Raw genomic sequence first — 21533 nt, forward strand, 5'->3', positions numbered from 1 at the left:
GTTGTTTCTGGGTAGTGCTAGCAGCGACTTCCAGAATTTTGGGCAGTGTTTAGATATCAGTGGGGAGAAAGGAGTTAATAATTTTGTTTTAACTGAATAAACCAAACCTGGTTGAAATATGTTACTGAGCAGTGAAATCTTTTTGCTGCAAGCTCCTCCTGCATACACAGAAAGCATCAGGTTAATTTGGGGTTTGAAGAGATTTTTTTAGTCAGGTATCTAGCAAATAGACTTTTATAAAGGGAAAGTACTTATAGTGACAACTGTCATTCCAGAGGAAGAAACAAAGACCCTGTGGGGATAAGAATATCCCATACTGGAGGAAAGACTAGAATGTAGGAGGTTAGGTGTTAGAGGTGGTACTTAAAATAGAAAAGGACTGAAGCAAAGGAACATAAAATATAGACTATAGAAAAGGAATAAAAGCAAAATCCTATCTTGGATATAGGATTGGAGAAGGAAAGAGGAGGAATCTGCAACTTGGAAAGAGGGATAGCCAGGGTGGAGAAAGCAAAGAGCTGTGAAAGAATTGTGAGAGAGAGTGGATATGGATAGAGTACAGAAATGGAGGAAAGCTAGGGAGTATAAAAGCAGAGAGATGGACGTATAAAGTGGAGGCAGAAATCTGGAGAGCACTGCAGGTTTATCAGTTCAGCCTTTCCAAGTGCTGACCCTCAGATGATAAGATGATGTCAGTGGGGAGCAAATGGTGCCTGGGACTTGGTAAGGAGAATCTGAAGGGATAGGGCAGTTCAGAGGCAGGTCAATAATGAATATAAAGAAAACACCAGCACAGATCTTGACACAGAAAATAATATTAATTCTGTTTTTGCTTTATCTTCTGATTACCATTAACTCTCACTGTCCTTCCCATCTCCATGCCACCCTTCCCTTAAAACCTTGATGCAGATAAGTGGCTTTCCTCTTCATCACTGTTTGGTGCTTGTAAGTAGGAGAGATCAGGTCAATATGCTGCTCTGAGTGTCTGTGGAAATTATGTGTTATGTTGCTGTCTAGAGTGGGAAACAGCTTCATTTGACAAAGCCGTCCATCAAATGAGGATGATGTGTACAGTCATCCACACACAATTAGATGTGAGGATTAAAGCTTCTGTGGTTTTTTGGTAGTTATGATACAGTCTTGAGTTATATGCTTGTATGCTATTTTCTACCTCACTAAGAGCAGTCAGTTTTATAAACAAGGAAGTTTTGAATTCAAGAAGAATAAGAATCTCTTGAGAGTTTGAGATTTCAGCTGCTTTATCTATCTCCCTTCCTGCTCCCTTGAAAGCACCCACTTCGTTTATGCCAGCAGGATAAACTTCTAGACTCAGATATGCAAATGGAAATCTTCAAATGATTGTTTTTCTTAAAAAAAAAAGTGAATTTGGAGAAGTAGTGGTACAGTGTTGCTATGATGACATTGGAGTTGGCTATGAAGAAGCTGCCAGTCCATCAAAAGAAAAGCAGTTACCTGATCAGTGAAGAATACTGGGCTGTAGGCAGAACTGAAGAGGATGCTGGTTTTGTCTGCACTTGTCTCTGATATGCCTCTCACTGTTCCACTGAGAGAGCATAATTTCCTGCATGCTTTAAGCAAATATCTGAACCATTATGATAGTTTCTTTATCTCCCTGCCACTCACAACAGATTTGGCTGAAGATGTTCAGTGCTGAAAATAAATAGAGAAATCTAAACCAACATTTTGTACTTGAAATAGTTAGAGGCATGTGTTTAGTGCACAGTTGCCTAAAGATTGAAGATAATTTATTGCAATGAGGCTTCTTCCTATTTCCTCCTTGTTTACTTTCTAGTTTTTAGAAGCATCTAGCTGAGCTGCAGATGTGGTCACCTGTGAGGAAGGCTGATCTAATTTATGAGAAACTTGTCATAAAAAAGTGTTGAATATGCGGAAAGTCAGTTTTAGACATGTAAGTGGTTTCTGTGCTGGTTTTACTGCACATTTACTGTGTTTGTGGGGGGAGAGGTGTCTGCCATGCCAAATGAGAAGAATTCCACTCTTTTCAGACAGTATTTGGAAAACATATATATTTTTGTGTAGTATATTTTTGTGCAGACTGGCACATTTCAGTTATCCCATTCAGAGTGCATGAATCTCAGCAGGATAAAAATTTTTAAGAGAGAAAATAAGTTTTATCCTGGCTTTAAATTGATGAATAATTCGATAAATGATATGATTATTTGCTACCATAGAAAGCACCTCTGTACCTCTCCTGGTTTCTGCCTGGTTTTACTTAATTTCTGTGTCCACTGATAGTTGTTTGCCTAAGCAATGATGTTACCTATAACAGAAACTTATTAGAAGTGATATCACTCAGGCCTTTTTTCATACTTGTTGAAACAATGTTATGCACTACTGTCTCTAAATCAAATGTGCTTAAATACCATAATCTCTTGGTATGTCCAGTATGATTTTAAAACACAAGGTATCATATGCATTAAAAAACACGTGGTTTTTTGTTAGTTCTGTTTGTTTCTGTGCACAATTTAAGCAGCTTCCTCAGAGGGGGATGGTTACTTTGTCATTGACATCATGTTTTTATAAGTGGCTATTTTGTGTACTCAGAGCATAGCTGGCAGTGGAATAATTGTACCTGTTGTGACCTAGCAGTCAGCAGTCAGTTCCTTCCCGTGCCATAGAGAGGCTCTGAGCAGGGGAGTCCAGCTGGGATCCCTGCTCCCCATGGCTACTCTCCTCCCTTTGTCTTTGCAGAGAGTCCCATGTCTTCTAACCTGCAGCAGGGTAAAGATACTTGGATGCTTAATCTCTGACCTGTCTCCTCCTCCTTTGTCTTTGAACAGAAGAATTCCATATTCCTTTTCTACTTTCCAACAGATGGTGAATTCCTGTGTGCCACTCACTCCTTTTAGATCTCTTCCTCTGTCTTCTTACAGTGGGTTCAAGCTCTTCTGTTTCAGAGTTTGTCTCAGCCCTTCTCTTTTACTGCCTGGCTCTGCTCAGACTTGCCTTTAGTGTGCCTCTGTCGAGGAGCTGTTGTGCTGCTGTCCAGCACGGACCTTGTCTGGGCCAGGATGGTAACTGACACCAAAAATAGTAAGAAGCAATTCTGTAAGTCTGTTCTTGAAGTTCTTTCTTGGGAGCAGGGAAACTTGACTTCACACCATTGATTATAAATATCCTCCCATGATACACAGTTTCTGGTTCAGAAGACAGGAGCTTATAAATGGTACCAACTATTCACCCTGGACACATTTTTGTTGGTTAAAGAGTTGGGTTTGGTGTCTCCCTGCTTAACCTATGGGGCGGAGTTTTAAATGGTTTAGCTTGTTATTGGTTTTGGTTTTGAACAAACCACTGGAACTGTTGTTGATTCGTCACAAGACTAATTTCTCTTGGAACAGCAAGGTTTGTATTGGCACACAAGTAGAGATGCTATCAGAAATTCATTGTGTGGCATTTGCGTAACTGGAGAGTTCCATCTGCAGTTTCAAAACACATCAGAATTGTCATATTCTCAATGTATCCACTGAATTCAAGTACAAATTTGGAGTGACCAGTTATAAAATTTGAGGAATTAAAAATTGTATTATTCCAAAGCCATGTGCTGAGTCAGCATGGCTTAATCACCATAACTTGTACCCACAGTGTGTGATGCAAGATTAGCCATGTCACACTAGAACGTTTTATTTGGAATTCCAGCCAAACATGGTTTGTTGATATGTGGGATTCTTAGGCCTGTAAAAAATGGCCTTATTTCTTTGTAGGGTCAATGGATACTGTAAGGTACAAGGTCCTCTGCATAGAGTAGTGTGGCAACAGGAATGGGCTGGAGCGACAGCTGTGAGTTGTTTATAATTAGTTACAAAGGAGAATGATGCTGACTGGCCTTTAGGCTTCAAAATTCCAATAGCTGGGGACTCAGACAAACCTGTGCATGTTTTATGATACCTAGGGAGTACTGCACTGCTTAGGAGTTAGTACTGACTTCATTAACTCAATTCAGTAGCTGTTTTATTAAACTTTCACAGCTTTTACATCTGTGAAAGAAGACTCCCAAGAAGTCATCTATGAGATAAGTAGATAGCCATTAAACTGTCCACCTAGTTTACAGAGATGTGTCCAAGTTGATTACATGGCAGTTATATTTACATTCTATGTTTCTTGGGGCAAGAGTACTGAGGCCCTTATAGAGCACTTGGCTGGGGCATTCCTGAAAAGACCTCCACAGACTTGGACATCTGCAAGACTTTTCACCCATGACTTTTGTTGTAAAAGGTAGATATTCTGCTTACTAAAGCTCAGTTATTCAATTAATACCTTGAATTTTTTGATAATGAAAATACTGTGATATCTCTCATTTGGAGAGGTTTTGTATAATTTCGTTTTATCTTTTCAAAGAATGGATTTTTTTTTAATACTTCATATAGTCATTCTGCTACTGTGTAGGGTTTTGTTTTATGGATCTTTGTCAGTGCTTTGTAACAAGTTTATTTTTGCTCCGGGTGTGGTTTGTTATTTATAGCAGAAATATTCTGTATACGCTATAAACCCTCCATGCCAGCTATTTTGCACATACAAACAATACTGAGCAAGAAGCAGCATGTGATTAAGCAGATAGGTGCAATTGTGGTTCTCTTATGCTAAATTGGATGTTCTGTTATAGAGCAGATTTCCTGTCTTTAATCATAGACTGGGTGTTACCTTGTACTCCTGCTGTCATTTACTGTTCTTTTCTTTGTTCAGCAGCAGATGAACTTGACCCCTGTTCAGTTTAACTCAAACCAAACTCTGCCCATTTCTTTGTCTTTGTTTCCCCCCACTCCACCAGTGGCTGCTCTTTGAGAACACATGATGTGAAATTACTATTTCCTATGACTTTGTTTCAGAAACCTCTAATGGTTAACTGAGAGATGCTCTTGTCCAGTCTGAGAAACCAACATTTCAGAAGCAGTTTTGAACTATACATTGGTATTTTATTGATGCTGCACTGTTTCATATTAGCAGTTTTATTTTCAGTTGTCTTGTGCAAATGAAGGGCTGCACCCATGGGCTTGAACTGCTGTTGTGTTTGCTTTTACTAGTGATGCTTGCAGGAGAACTATCACAACCTCTTACAAAGATACACTGTTAATGTGACTTTCCATTTTCACCAAATTGTTTTGGTGCTGTGTAGTCTAATCTCGTAGTGCTTATATGCAAAACTCACTGGTCATTCTAAGTTGATTGTAAAAGTTTTCAATTAGGTAATGCTTAGGTATTATTATTTGAAACTGTGGATTAAATTTAAAAAAACAAGTAAATAGATGGACTACACATTTTCAAAAGTATATCCAAAGGGAGTTGGAAAATCGTCCATACTGGAGGTTTTATTCTGACATCTTCCTCTCCATTTGCAGTCCCACAGGTTCTAATTTAGTTTGTCAAGTTGTACTTGTGACTGAAAGCTAAACAAAACGCTTTTAAGGACCAGGAGAGAAGGAAAACCTGAAGAGTTCTGAACTTCTGAAACAGCTTATAAACAGTCCTGAAGCTGATGGGAAAAGAAAAGAAAGTTTGAGTTCCTCTCAATTTTGAGGAAGCACTTTGAGGGGTTTTTTGGTTTCTCCATGAGGACTCCCCTTCATTCCAAACACAGAGGGGCTTTCACAACCAGAATCGGTCAAACATCTCAGTTGTAGAATGAATCCTAATTATTTCTATACATAAGAGCAAGATTCTTCTTGAAAGCTGTGTTTAGCATTTACACAGCAGTTAAAAGTGATGGCCATCTTTTAAAATCTGACACAAATGCCTAGTAAAAACAATATGGTGGTACCTTCTATTTATTGCAGCCTGAAAACAAATTTTGTTGTTACAGTAGCAACCAGAAAATAAGGTCTCCGTTTTGTTGGATATTACACAAAGACACTAATAAACTATTATTTCTCCAAAGAATTTACAATCTAAGCATGTGTAAGAACATACTGTAACATTTCTTTAATAATACTAAATTAAATTTTTGAAGTAAATTCAGATCTGTTGAAGCTCCTAAATTTCATTCATGATGAATCTTTGTAATTCAAATTTTTTGTAAATTTTTTTTTCAAATCTTTGTAATTCCTGGGTTCCGTTACGTATTTTGTAACGGGATATCCCATTCCTCATTGGAGATGAATATAATATGTATATATACAGTCCTGATATTTAGTATATATAATGTGATCCTAACATGATTTGAGGTAATGTTCTCTGGATATGTAAAATGCACATTTAAAAATATTTGTTACATTGTTTTTAATGCAAAAGTTGTACACAGGCTGTGTCTGTCTCTTTCTAGATTGTGGCTACTTGTAAAGCTTTTCAGAGAGAGTTAAATTTAGCATTCTTAAAGCACTCATAATGCACAATGAGAAAACAGTTTCAATCTGTCTCTGTGCCAGCAGGCTCCTCACTGAATTTGTGAAACTTAGTTCTTTTCCAAGCACTGTTTGCAGTAATTCACAACTTTAAATATTCTTAGAAGTAGCAGTCATAAGTTCCAACAAACCCTGTGTCCTCCCAGACCCTTCCAAGAGTCCAAAGCAGAGCTGTAGCCTTGTGCAAAGGTCATGGAAAGAGGGCACTTGTGCTGATCCTAAGGAGATTAGATTGCATGTCCTGACTGCAAGGATACTGGGAGGAGATGGGAGAGAGCTGCAGTGCTTCCTGAGGGTCCTCAGTTGGGCAGTGGCTGGTGCAGTTTATTGTGGCACTTAGTTCTGGACTACTACAAAAAGAAAAAAAAATTCTCAGAAAAAATAAAAATTATTCTTTTCTAAATGTCATTAACACATCATGGCAATCTTTTTCCCGTTCTGGGAAGCATTATCTGAGCGTTCCCCAGATCTTTATCTCTGAGAGAATACATGAGAAACTACAAACTCAGTGGTTAGTACTATGGGAGATGGGATGGGCAAATTTGGATGTCTTGCAGGGAATTTGCTACCAGTGAGTGTCTCTGCTAGCCCTTGGAAAGAGCCAGGTCAAACCTCACAGCACTTGAGATGTGTGTGTTCCCCTTTGTGCAGTAGAAATCCTGGTTGCAGCAGTAGGATACTGCCCTGGAATTAGGATTTTACGTATTTCTTTTCCTATTTGTAATATCTGTAATTTTAAGAATTCTGGAGAAGAAAGCAACAGTGGACCTGCTTAGGGTAGCTTTGCTTGCATTTTGCTGTGTTTTTGACACAGCAGCTGGAAACTGTCTGTGTGCTGTGTGAATAAAGACTTGTCATGTGCTGCTGGTTACAGACATTTGACAGGTTTCAGCCTTATGCCACCACAGTGCTGTGGGCATTTTACAAGTGAGAATACTAAGGCAGAAAACTTTGTAAAACAGTGTTGTCAGATTTATTTGTTTTAATTAAAAAAAAAAAAAAAGAAAAAAGAATAGCTGGTGTTCATCCTTTGTTCTTGAAAACTATAGTTACAGCAATATTTAATTCCCTTTATGCAGCTTTGTGGATTTTTTGGCTGTTTATTTGATCCTGTGCTCATGGTGCTGCCTTGTTTCATTTCATGTTTTGTTGGACTAGGCAGAACTGCTGTAACTGCACAGGGACCAAAGGAGCAGCTTTCATGTATTTCAATATTTAGGGTTTGTCAGTTCTGATTTCTGGAGCCCATTCTTTGGCTGAAGTTGCTGTCTGGAATCTAGACAAGGTATCTTGTATTTCCTTCCTTGGTACTTGTGTGGCTGTCTACAATATAAGTAAGTTCAAGATGCACTTTCTTTCAGGTGTACGCCCTTGATGCTGCTGTCAACAAAATGCAGAGTACCTTGGAGGTGATTCTTGTGCAACTACAGGGAAAAAACACAGAAAAGAATATTTTCTTCCCTCAGACCTTAGAAAGCAGGTTTTGCCTTCCCATTAATTTGTGTTGATTGATACAGGCAGGGGGTCAGAAGGCTTTAAATGTTGTTTATTAGATTGATGAGAGAAACCGTGACATAAAGCTGAAATCTGTGGTATCTGCCTTTAGGCTTCTTAAATTCTGGTGGATGTTGAGGCAGGTGGTTATAGGCAGCCTAAGGAGTAGTGCAGGTGCAAATAGAAAGAAGCACAGCCAGTTCAAGTCTTTATGTGTTGTGAAATACAGAAATCCAAGTGTTACCAGGAAATCTGATGGAGAAATGCCTGCCTGCCTATCTTCATCTTTGGTGCAATTAAAGAGCTATGGATAGCATAACACTTGAAAAAATTGCACTCCTTTATTTGATTCTAGGTCAGATGTTACCAAATTCTGAAAGCAGAGGATTAGGGTTTCCTGTATGGGATAAAAGATTATTTAAGAAATAACTTTAATCTAAATTAATAGAGACTAAATAATACTAGAAAAATATTGTAGGCTTATATACAGAGTTTATATGTATTTCCTTGGAGAAGTATACTGTGTTCTGCTGGCAGGGTCTGAAAAGAAGGTGGCTAGGTTGGGTTTTTCCTCACTTTTGGGTGGAGGAGACAGCCCAATAGCATTCACCAAGAGTGATGTACTTCAGTAATTGTTAAGTCTTGGCCTAAAATGTCTGCTTTCTGAAAGATCTTTCAGTTAGTGTTTTCTGTCTGCAGAGATGCCATGGGTCCTCTTCTCAAAGGAACTGGTTGCTCACTGGTATCAGTTTCACCTTTTACCTTCTTCCTCCAAGCTCAGCAGAAATTTTTTATTTTGAAGAAAGATTGCACCAGCTCACTAAGGACTTGTTTTCTTTAAAGATGAAGTTTGAATTGCTGTTATCTTGCTACCCAAATTATTTTTTTTTTTTTACATTCTTGCCCACTGGAAGAATGCAGAATTCTGCTAATAGCAAAACCAGCTCTGTGTTTGTAGATCTGAGCAAGTCACAGAAGACTAAACAGGATAGGGGCAGATCAAGAACGAGGTGTAATTCTTTCTAATTATATTGAATTTCCAGGGATAAAATCAAAGTCTGCACTTATCCTTACACACAAAATTGGGGTGCTTTGTCATTCTTATCTTTGCTCCTTTATTCTAGGCTGATTCTAAAACAATCTGTTCTTAATTTTTACCATTACGCCTCTGTTAATTTAAGAAATTCTCCTAAACACATCCCATAACTTCTCAAATGCTAAAAAAATTTTGTAAAATAAATAATTACAAGTTCTGCCCAGTATCTACCAGCTGTTTTGTGTGCTGAGACATCTGCATTTGGACACAGTTGTCTTCCCTTGAGTTTAAGGCCGTTGCTGCTGTGTAAGAATTGCACAGGTGGAGGTGGATTGTTTCAGTTACTGAGGCTCAGAGTTCCCAAACATGTACCTGTTATTTTAGAAACCTGTTAGTGATATCTTTACCTTCACCATACCACTGCTGTTCATTTATTGGCTCTTTGTAAAACACTTTTGTCTGTTTAAAATATTATTATGAACCAGCATGTGAGAGAAAAACCACGACAGAGATAGACACAGCAATGCAGATCAGCTTCTGAGACTTGCAGTGCACTGCATGACAGGAAGCGAGAGCAAACTGAGGCTGCATGGGGAGGAGTTCCTGCCCAAAACTGAGGGACAGACAGAGGGACTCCTTTGTAGCAAAGGCTTTCCACTGTCACACTGGAAATTGAGAAAGCTGCTAAAATCTGAGTACAATACAAAATAACTCATGGTGTGGTGCTGCTTATTTGTGCATCATCAGGTAAGCGTGAATCGGGGTCGTGGGACTTTTTATTGTTTGTGTGTAAGTTGGAATTGCACAGATACTCCTTCCAAGCATGCCAGGATTTAAGACTGGGTATTGATTAAACCAAAGTGTTGCTTGGCAGGAATGTTTCCTTGTGTAAGGAAAGAAATGTGCGAAAGGTTGAGGTAACATTTTGCTATTCCCAATGGGGTGGAGGACGGTTTATTTTTCTCTCTGTATTCATTGTTTGTTGCTACAGGGTGATGGGTTTAGGTCTTTTCTTCTGCTTATCTGTCATGTAAACATGTAAACATCTCTGCCTCAGTCTCCTAGCCTGAAAATGTGAATTTTAGCTGAGGCTAGGGCTTCAAGAGGAATCTTTATAGCAAGATGCATTATTGTCTCCATTGTCAAAGTGAAAGTGGTGATACATCCTACTTACACTGTACTTACACTGCAGGCTGATTCTGCTCTGTAGCCTGTGGATGTGGTAGCACCTGGAAAACTGGATGCTGTTGTGAACACTGCAGTTTGAAGAGATGTGGACAGTAAAGTAGCAAGGTTGATAATAACTGTAGAAAATACAGCCTTTGAGGGAGGTTTAAAATATTCAGTGCATCTTGTGTATAGAAAAACAAGATGATATAAGATGTGAGTATAGGCTCATCTGAGTGTGTGTAAACAATTGCAAAGTGGGCACTAGTTCTCTGTTTTTGCCAAGTGCAGCATGGGAAGAAATGGGCTTTTTTCATGGCAAGGGAGATTCAGGTTAGATATTTTGGGGATAAATGCTTCCTGATTGTCATGTTCATCAAGAGTAGAACAAAGTATAGAATTAAAATCTGTAATTTCAAACTGCTGTATAAAAACTTTCCTGTCTTACATGTTGCAGTGGTTTGCATTTAGTGCTTGTTTGTTCTTAATGATTTGTGTTGAGCTTTGATTTTTGGACTGTTAATAGGTTGAATAAGAGTAGCCCATTCAGGACACCAGTGAACAGATGTGATCTCAGATTTTGCAGCTCCAGCCCCAGTTTACACCATCTGTTCTTGGAAAACTTAAAAAATCCTCTCATTTAGGAATCCAAGCTAATTCAAAATATTTGTGTATATGTTGACTAAAACTATACTTTGAAGTTCTCAGAAATGTATGATCAAGGCAGGGGCCTGTAGTGCAAGGCAAGTTAGGGACATGGAAACCTTATGGCTCTACAACACCTGATAGGAAGGTGTAGCCACGTGGGGGTCAGTGTCTTCTCCCAGGTGTAACAAGTGTCAGGACAAGAGGAATCAGCCTCAAGTTGCACCTGGGAAGGTTTAGATTGGATATTAAGGAAAATTTCTTCACTAAAAGCACTGTCAAGCACCGGAATGGGCTGCCTAGGTCAGCGGTGGAATCACCATTCCTGGAGGTGTTTAAAAGCCATGTAGTTGTGGCACTGAGGGAAGTGAGTTAGGGGTAGCTTGACAGTGCTGAGTTAATGGTTGGACTTGGTGATCTTAGAGGGACTTTCCAGCCTATGGGATTCTGTGACTTGATGTTCAAGAGCCTGTATGCCCTGCAAGTGCACAAAACCTTTAAGGATAGAGTTAGATCATTAAAACACCCCAACTTTGATTATTCTTGCTTTTACAACCAATCCTATGCTAAACTCCCTCAGCACAAACATACAAGGCCAGGAGCTGCAAATTCATCACCTCAGCTTGCCGAAGACTAAGGAATCCAGGGATGTTTGCATGCTGACTGGTTGTGTTACTTGGAGACACACAGAACTGGATCTGACAGATCCCAGCTGAAAAGTCTTTGAAAGAAGAACAGAAGCTGAATCTAAATAGTGTATGGACTCTTTCACATTGCATCTTATTTTTTATTTATATACTTGGTGAGTTTAAAATCATTAGAAATTGATTGTGTTAATTAGAAGCCTAATTTATGTAGGAGTGTTCAGATTTTGGCTGAGAAAGGATTCTCATGCAATCAAGACCTCCTGTGCAGAAGAAATAAATGTGACTTATTTAGCTGAATTTGGTCTGGACTTTCCTGTAAAGTTTGCAGAAGTGTCAGTGTATTTAACTGTTCTAGATTCCAGTTACTGGTCCTCTCCCCTGTCTTCCAAAAAGGGGAAGGAAGAAGGTTAAATAAAGACAAAGTAAATACCAGTCCTCAAACAAAGCTGTGCTAATCCTTGTCCTTACAGCATCCCGTACATGCACACCCATTTCCTGTTGTTGATGTTAAACACATTGAATATAACTTTCATTTCATTGTTCACTTCAGTGTTCCTTTTGCATTACATTGACCGGAAAATCTCCAATCCATCACAACAAGCAGTGCAGAAGCAGAGCTGCTGGCTGTGCCGAGGGGAGGCTGCCAAGGAGCTGCCTTCTTGGCCAGCAGAGATCTGATGGCTCCTGGAAGTGCTTGAAAAGTGTGAAAGTCATCAGTGGCACAGATGACCTCAGCTCCATTGCAGTTTTTGCTGTGCTCTAACAGAGCAGAGTCTGTTTTTTCATTTGTTTGTTTTCTTTGGAATATCAGGAACAAGCAAGTCCTGTTCCTAACACTGGTATCCAGAGCTCCTGCCAGCTGAACGTGTGCAGGGTGGGGAGCTGGTCTGTCCACGCTGTGGCCAGTCTCAGTGCAGACTCTGCAGTCAGGTCATCTCTGGCCATTTCTCTTTAAAAGCAATCATGTTAAGGATTTTATGTCACTCTTGAGAAAATGAAACCTGGAATGTCTCTGGTATTCCAAACAGGAGAGGGCCCTGGAAATATACATGGAAACCAGTTTTATTATAACACTGAAGAATTTCTGATTGCAAGTTCCTTTTGCCAATACAACATAAAGGACTGTGATACTGAAATGCAGGGTAGCAAGTTCTGGACTTCAAATAATTTTGTGTTTGAAATCACTATTCTGAGATTTTGGTCTCAAAAAGCATATATGACACATTATTCAGCTAAAAAAGGTACCATGCTCTGGGAAAACTGTTTTATGATGTTTTTGTCTCCTCGTCCCTCAAACTCTTGTCAGTGGCACAGCCACAGAACAGGGAGATGAGCAGGGAGGCTCACAGGTGTTGGCATGAAGGTGGGTGACAGGCTGTGGTGAAGGCCAAGAGTGCTGACCTTTAAAGGTGGTAGAAGATCCATCTCTTTCTGAAAGGGCTTAAACTCTAGAGAATGAAATGTCACTTTATTGTGAAACTGAAATTGGCTGTCTTGTAACCAAGCCCTGTAATCAACAGGAAATGCAGATATTTCTTGTTGGGATTGCACACTGAGCTGTTTGTGTCATTAATAGGTCACATTCTCCTGCTATAAAGACCTTCTAGGTCTGTGCATTATATCAGCCAGGCTCAAGGTTTTTTGTTTTTTTGTTTTTGTTTTTTAATTTGTTTGGGTTGGTTTTGTTTTTGTTTTTTGTTTCTTTTTGTTATTGTTTTTTGGGTGGTTTTTTTGTGTGTGTGTCTTCTCTGCCTTTATTTCATTTTACATGCTTTAATGCCAGTGCAGCAGGAGTGTGATATGATGGAAAGTGTCTAATCCCATGTGAGGTTTACTCTTTTTTTCATTATCATTCTGGCTTGAAGCTGGGTAGTGCAACACCACTGCTGTCTCTTCTGGTTCTCTTCTGAACTCTGCTTGGTGGGATTATAGCCCATCACCTGTAGCAGGAAATGTTAAATTAGTGATCATTCAACTAACCTTAACAGAAGGTTATTAATCTCTTGCTTAGTAATTAAGCTGGATCCAAGGTATATTTCATTAACTGAGTAATAACACCAGGAAAGAAAAATGCTGGCTTTTAGGCTGATTTTCCTCTTGTATTAGGAAGACTAAACTGAAATGTTTTAATTTTTCTGTTTGATGGCTGTGTCATCTGTTAAACTTTTGGAAACATTTAAAATTAGCTAGGAGCATTGAAACATTGAAGCATCCAGTTTGTAGTTTTCTCTTTTCACCCTACCTCCCTTTTTGCATTCCTCTTGACATCTGTTTTGTACTATTTGTGCCTCATCACTGGACTCTGTCCTCACTGAGTCCTCCATACTCTGTGGTGTAACTAATTGGGAGCTTGATAATTTTGAGTTATTCGAATGTGATTTGAAACAGATCTTGTAACACAGAAGCAAGAGCAGCTGGAGTTTTTGGAGTCATTAAAAGAATAAATATGTTCATAGCAAGTGGTACTTTTCAGGGATTTTTGAAGCAAGATCCATGTGTTGGTTGGATGGGTGTTGATGCACTGACAAGCTACAAAGAAAAAAGAATGAGAATTGTAGTGTCTGAATATTCTTTTGAACTTAGCAGCTTCTGGGCATGTTAGAGATTTAAGAATTAGAAGGGTGCTTAGGAGTGCACATCTATATTTGAGTATACACATGTGGATGTTGCTGATAAAAGGTAATTTCACATCAAGAGAATTTATAGGCTAAATGGATTTAAAAATTAGTTATATAAAATTTATGATAAAAATGTGACTAGAAATTCACATGCAAGTCAGATTATTGTTGTGATTTGATGTCTTTCTCTAAAGCAATGTGCTCCTGCCTTACTCTGAGCTGCTTCAACACCAGCTGTGATTCCTAGGGTATAAAGCCAACATCAGGCTTTGGGTGGGAAGGTTCCTTGTAGATGTAGAGGGGTTCTCAGCTGGCTCAGTGATTGCTTTCTAAAATTAAAAGAAAAACAATAATGTAATAATGCTGCTTTTCATGCAGACATAATCCACCCTTTGGAGTGTGGCTTAAACCTGGCCTGTGATGTTTGACTTTTTATTAAGTCTTTGATCAGTTTTTTCCCATCCTTCTACATTAATCCCTTTTGATTTTATCTTTGCTCTACCTGATCTCTTCAAATTGTTTGTCTTTGGGTAGTTTTGTCTTTTAATTTAGTCTGATACTGATATTGTCCCTGATAAAAGTGTGCCATAAGCAAGAGAGGAACATAAAGCCCTGAGTAGTGAATCCCTTCCTCCCTTCTTCTCAGCAGTAAAAATGATATCAAACATTGTTAGCTAAATGGTTTCCCTTTTCTGTATTATTGCAAATGTATACATATGTATGTACACTTGTTATCTGTATGTATACATAAAATATGTATATATTTTTATGTGTGTGTGTGTAGGTGTGTGTATATATGCAATTCTACTTATTAACATTTATTTAAATCATAAATCTGTTATTTAAAAAGTTACTTCCTCCAGTTAACAGTATTGAGGTGTGTTCAGGTGTATGTTCTGGAAAAGCTGTTTTAGAAAACATTTTCATATGAAAACAATCTGAAATACAGGCTAATTGAATAGTTTCTAATTTTTCTGTTTTTGGACTTTTTGTTTTGGGGACATGGGAAAAGTCTGTTTCATTAGAATGGATTTTGGTACGAAAAAAGGCTTAAAGTTTTTTAGTGTTTGTTTTTGAAATGAGTCTGTCTGACGAAGAAGGTCTAAGGGTATGATGTGCCTATGCAAATACATGATCTTGAACTGTTATTTATTTGGATACCAGTCTGTGTGCAGACCCATTTCTAAGCATCTAGAATGGAGAGATGATTTAACAAAAGTCAGCAGCTCTCCTGAAAAGCATTTCCTTCCCCATCACAGGATGGGTTTTGTCAAGCTATTTTTGTGCATCTTTGCATTTCATCTCCCAGGTGGTCAAGTATAAATCTGTGGTATTGATAATTAAAAGCCTGTGATGGAGACTATGTTAATCCAGCCTTCCTTATAAGAATAAGGAATAATGTCTTATTGCTCTAATTCCATTAATGAAATCAATACTTTCATATATAATTGGATATCTTACCTTCTCATCTCCTGTGAGATAATTATGGAAAGCAACTCTTCCTGCTGTGCTAAGGCCAGGAAGTCGTGTCTGTGTAACTGTGGATGTAGGCACAGCCTTTTGGGAAACACTATCACAAACATTAGGATTCAAAATTATGATAGAAAAAGCTTTTGCAGCCCAGAGGTTTGTGTTCAGATGCAGAGGATGCACCTTTGTGGTCAGTAAGAAAACACAGACACATTTCTCATCAGAGCATGTACTTGCTACTGTTTTCATGCAGGTATGTACCCATTTTAAGGCATCTAAATACTGTGCAAGAGAAAGTTATCCAAGTGTGGCAAGCTTTCCTGTTTTCCCAGCAAAGCAAAAGCATCATAATATTTTTCAATTTAGTCTGGTTCATGTACATACAAATTGTAATGAAGAGATGCTCTGTGGTCAGATGGCATTGGCCCTTTGCTCATAGCCCAGTGTGGGGTTTCCAGGTTTCCACAGGTTTCCACTGTGGTCAGTGTCACACACTGCTGCAGGGGACACTCAGGGCAGAGTGTGCTGGGGATGGTGGGGGAGCAGGGCTGGAGTGGGGACTGAGCCTGCCCTGCTGGACCCTGCTGTGCTTCCTCACCAGCCCTGGCCTCTGCCAGAGGCTGCTACACCGGGCTGGGCTTTGGGGAGGGCTTGTGTTGCTCCAGGTGCCAAGTGAGGTAAAACAGAAAATGGAGAGCAAGAATCAAGGGGTGATTCTGTGGGACAGGCAGATTCAGGGGTCAGTTGCATTGTGCTATGACAGCTGAGACAGGACTTGTAACCCCTTTGGGGAAAAGATCTTCACAAAGAGCAGGGATTAATTTAATGAGCACCTTATGCTCCCTGCACAATATCCACTGCAATCTTTGCTTCTAATCCACTTATTATGGGCAAAGAAATTTATCTATGGTCTGCTAGCTCAATTATTGCATTTTTTTTGCCATGGAGTTCTGCCCCCACTTATACAATGATAATAGCTCTTGAAACTCTCAGAAATATGAAATCATTAATCTTGCTGCAGTGGTTAATATTTAACAATTTCTATTTGAAATGACTGGTGTTGAATAACCACTGAGGCTCACAAAGAACATAATGAGTATAATATTTGCAAACTTCCAGATAACATTTCATATTCAGTAGCTTTTATATGAAGTGTGTAGTACTTTTCAGTAAGTAGAAGATCTAAAATAAAGTGAGGAATGATCCTTTGATTAACACAGTGAAGTACGGGGTAGAGCAAGAGATCTATTTTGTGGAGGCTGCCCCAGACTTACTTAAAATGTAATTGCTTTTCCTACACTTTACTTTTATCTTTTTATTGCTTTTGGTCTGTATATCACAGTTGATACTGATTTGTATCAACTCAGGAGTATATTGATGTTAACTATATAACCAAAAAGGTTGCCTTTAAATAAGATATGAGTATTTTAGTTCCTGCTGACTCCACTCCTGCTGTACATTACCTGAATAGCCTTGGATGCTTGTCCTCATGGCCACTGCTTTGGCCATGGCTCCCGTGTGTTTTGGACCCACAGCACTTAGAGCCCACACATAGCTGTTGTGTAACCTTCCCTCTGCAGTAAAACCATCTCCTGCCTCATTCAGGTTCACTTTAATCCTGTAGCCTTGCCTATTACTTCATATTATGTAATTTATAGTCTCAGTCCACTTTCCTTAGAGCTGGCCAGTGTTGGAAGTGCCACCTTCTGTGTTAATTTGTAACCATGTGTCTGCAGTAAGGATCTCATAGTTGGTTGTTTAACAAAGGAGCTGCCCATTTGCTGTGTGTGGATGCAGTTGCATCCTGTCCATCCATGCACTGAAAGCATCAGTTAGTGTAGACTCAGGTCCACCAGGTCCATGCACAATTTTAATTTATCCTTCTCTTGTACAAAGCTGTATTCCAAATCCAAATGCTTTTCATTTTTACTTAATCTGTGTCCACTGTTTGGAGGGTTGGCACTTTTCAGTTTTATAGTTTCTTTTTGTGAAGTAAAGACTCGGTGTAGACTTAAGTAGAATCAAGACATGATTTCTGGAGTACAAATGAATGATGCATGTATTGGGGTCCCCAGAATTCTAATTAGGCTTGAAGAGCAGTCTGCAACATGTTCTAGTCTGCAATGAGAATCTTAGGAGATGTTACTCTCTGGGCAAAGTACTGATCTGACAGATCTCATCCCTGATTTGTGTTTTTCACAATGAATTCACATTTGCTAGCACTAGAATAGTAATTCAGATTACTTTATCCTGTGGGGAGAAAAAAAACCTTACAAAAGACTGATAGAGGATAAGTAAACAGCTCAGTTCATAGCTCAGTGTGTTCTGGTCCAGAAATTTCTGTTATAGCCAGTGCTTTAACTTGTTGCTGATAATCCATACTGTAGCAGTAATAGGGGTTGGATTGTGCTTAGTCTGAGGGTGAAGAATTACTTTCATAAAACGCCTCTGACTGTGCAATGTGGTGACAGAACTCATGGTCCAGTTTCTGGATAATAATGGTGTTAAAACACAGCTGTTGCTGACTTTGAAATTATTGTTTAAAAAAAAGTATCAGAAGTTATTTTCTGAAAAAAAGGCAAAATTGTATTTAAATGAGTCAAATATCTGCTGAAAATCAGTGAGTAAACATAAAAGATTTCAACACCAAGGGTTTAGTTTTAAAAGAGTATGAAATCAAAACTTGTGGATTTTGTGATATATATTCCTTATCTTTTCTCATCAAAGAAACAGTTCTCAGAAACCTTATGCTTGACCTTGCGGGGGTCATGGACACTGGGGATGGGGGGGATGCAATTTTTTTTTTTTTTTTTTTAATAAGCAATACCTTCATTGTGTGCAGCTTCTACCTTTTAGCTGAGCTTTGGAGATCCCATAAGCTATGAACTCTGTAGGGCATCTGTCTGGGGTGTTTGGTCTCTAAATTGCTCATCTTTGACTTCTGTAGACTGGAAACTAAATCCCAGCTATAATTATGTGTTACTGCTTATCTCTGGTTGACACTGGAAGACAACACAGCTGGATAAATAAGAGCCATGCATGTATTCTGTGATTCCTCTTGTTTCCTGAAGCTTCCTGGCCTGGTAGACAATGCAGAGCTCTGTTAAATGACATTTCACACTTATTTGAAGTGCATGAAGATTAATCTTGTGGTGAACCTGTGAAATGACACGAGGGAGGGCTTGCCATTTGCAAACCCAAAACCTGAATATGGAACAGAATGCAATCACTGACTGGAGAGTGAAACCCTAACATACACTCATGTGATTCCTGCAGCACATTTCACCTTTTATATTGACTGTCTGTGGATAGGGCTTGATTGCTGAAGGTAGCCCTTGAAAATCTTATGTTTAGGCTTTCAGCACAAAATATGAATTTCTCTTCCTAACAGTCTTATTAGTTACAAAAGTTCAAGTGCCAAAGTACAGTTTCCAACATGGAATAATTACTTATGCTTTTAATTAGAAGTAAATTTCTTAATTGAAGTGAACTTATCTGAGCAGAAAAGGAACGGCATTTAATTCACTATGTGCTAATAGATAGCTTTTTAACTCGTGCAAAGAGAGTTTATATTCACATACATGGTGATTATAATGATAATGAGAGTAAGTTAAATATATATATGCATATATTTATGTGTATGACATCATGATGTATACTTGTCTTGGGATCAAACCAAAGGCAGTTGCTACTGTTCATCAAACCTGAGCTTTCTTTTCATTTTGCTTTATAGAAAAAACGGAAACAGAGTACTCAAGATGAAGATACAATCAGTATCTGCAGCCTGGATACAAGTGTGAGTAATTTAATTTTCTCTTTTGCTCTGCCTCTCTACCCCCTGAAACTAAAATATGGCTGTTAGGAGTATTCTGAAATAAGCCTGTTCCATCTTCTCAGCTGTGCTGTTTTCATACACAGCATGAATAACTTCTTCTGCTTGTTATGAAAAAAGTTTGTTATATTACCTCTCTCATTTTCTGTATTAAACCTTTAAAAGAAAAATGATGTCATAATGATACTTTATTGTAAAACATTGAATCTCTTATTAGTAAATAATTAACATGATAAAAGGGCTTTGTGAATGCAGGATTTAAATATAGACCTTTTATACTGTTGAATGGGTGAATGAGAAATTCCATTTCAGTTGTCAGTGGTGGTTAATGCAAGCTGTAAGAACCAAACTCTTTCTGTTGATTATGTGTGTGTTGAATCAAAGTATTAATGAGGGTAATTATGCAGTAAACAGTAATGTGTGTTGTTTTTCCTGTAAACTTGTGACATAAAGGTACACTTGAAGATAGAGTTTCAAATCCATGGAACTGATATAGAGGTAGGAAAATTTGCCATTCCTTCTGTTCAGCGTTTTCATCAATATTTGCAGTGTTCTGTTTAGAGTCAGCTGTTGAACCAGTTTTCCTTTTCTGTAGACCTCTCACATAGTACAGACAGAAAAAGTAATGGAAAAAATAGAGACTCAACAGTGCTTTAGTACTGTGGTTTCTTTAATGATCAGATGTTAATTTTGGTTTGAAGCATACCTGTTCTTTGAAGCATTAATTACATTTAAGGGCTCACCTTGCCTGGATGGCTGCAGACAAACACAAAGTCTTGCAGACACTTCAAGTGAGCTGGGTAGAATCCAGCACTATTCTGGAAATCATAAACTCACAGTAGCCTGACCTTGTCTGTGAGCTAATACTTCAGTGTTAGTTCATCCCATCAGACCTGACATTGGGCCCAACTTCAAAGGAATTGTTATTCCTTTAAAGGAGTTTGAAAGGAATTGTTATTCTTCAGGGAAAATTGGAAATTGTTGACTATTTATTATTATTTTGGACAAATTGATAATTTTAGATGCTTAACTCTAAAAATGGAAAATGCTGGGTTTTACTATTATGTTTCTGGGAAAAGTGTGTATTTTATTCTTGGGTGATTAGGACAATTAAGGTAAGATAAGGTAAAATTTCCTTGTGTAGAATCTGTTACACTGCTGTAGAAATACTTGGATAAATATAGCTTCTCCTTTGGCTAATAGCTAAAGATTTCAATTCTGCTTGAAGGGGATAATTTCTGCTAATAGAATTCCTGGAGGAGGGTGATCTAATGTGATCTTAGCTCTGAGTTTGCTCCATGGAAATACAGACAGAGCACTGAGCAGAGTGAGGTTTGTGGTTTTCTGATGAGCAATAGATACAGCAATAATAATAGCAATGTCCTTCTTTTGCAGTTATTAAATACCACTTAAAATTTATAAAATATTATTTTCTTGGTATTGCTTTTCTGTGTAACCATTATTATTGCCAAAACAAACATGAATCTGAGAAGAGATAAAGTAATTCACTAAATGTTGATCTGCAAGACAGTGAGTAATAAGAAAATAACTAATAATTGAATTTGGACTTTCATTAAAAGATTTGTAAATCCCTACTTTAGAGGGATCTTGTCAATAAAATGTGTGAAGAGCTGTTAAGAAAACTCTTGCCACTGTCATCAAGCCAGAATTTCACGGTTTCAATGTAAATGCATGCTGGAGTCTGTGTTAGAAAATAGGGGTGAGAAATGAATGGATGAAGAAGTTTGAATCTTTCCTTACAGTGCTTCAGAGTCACTCAGGTCACGAGGGTGGGGAATATCCCATGAGGATATAAAGGGTATGCATTGCATCTTGAAGAATGATCAGTTTATTTAAATGTACAATCTATGTAAACATGAGTTGATTTATCTTTTTCTGCTTGAGATAACTTCAAGCTGGTCACCCCTTTTTTCTGTTCCCAGGAAGTGCTGATTGATTTGTGCTGTACAGGCTGTACTGTCTCTTGTGTCTCTGAGCTTACTTTGCCCTGAACTCCTGCCCATTGCAGTTCTGCAGGTTCCTGTTCAGCCTCTTGCTGAGGTGGAAGGCCTCACACTGCACCAGATGTGCCTGTGCCCTCCCCTCTGACAGCATTTGCTGTTAGGGCCAGTTTGCCTCTTAACTTAGGGAGACTTAAACTGTCAAGATGCTGACTTGGAGAGGGTGTAGGTGCCTTTGGTTAAGAAATGAGCCTGGCATGTGAATTTAGAACAACACCCTCAGGTT

General features: G+C 38.5%; 1 protein-coding gene across 3 annotated transcripts in view; it reads left to right on the forward strand.

The window, feature by feature from the left end:
* Nucleotides 1–21533, forward strand: part of ARHGEF3 (Rho guanine nucleotide exchange factor 3) — a 107173-nt gene that overhangs the window by 36227 nt on the left and 49413 nt on the right. For 2 of the 3 annotated variants that reach the window (XM_071439737.1, XM_071439738.1), the window contains one exon: nucleotides 19188–19250. In XM_071439737.1, the coding sequence (XP_071295838.1) occupies nucleotides 19188–19250 (63 nt within the window). Of the gene's footprint in view, nucleotides 1–9518; nucleotides 9655–19187; nucleotides 19251–21533 lie in introns of those variants that run through there. The other variant, XM_071439741.1, reaches the window with a different exon arrangement.

This window comes from Agelaius tricolor, unplaced genomic scaffold (assembly GCF_023055355.1).
Source record: "Agelaius tricolor isolate 1412-34295 unplaced genomic scaffold, bAgeTri1.0.p SCAF_14, whole genome shotgun sequence".
In the NCBI taxonomy this organism is placed as follows: Eukaryota; Metazoa; Chordata; class Aves; order Passeriformes; family Icteridae; genus Agelaius; species Agelaius tricolor.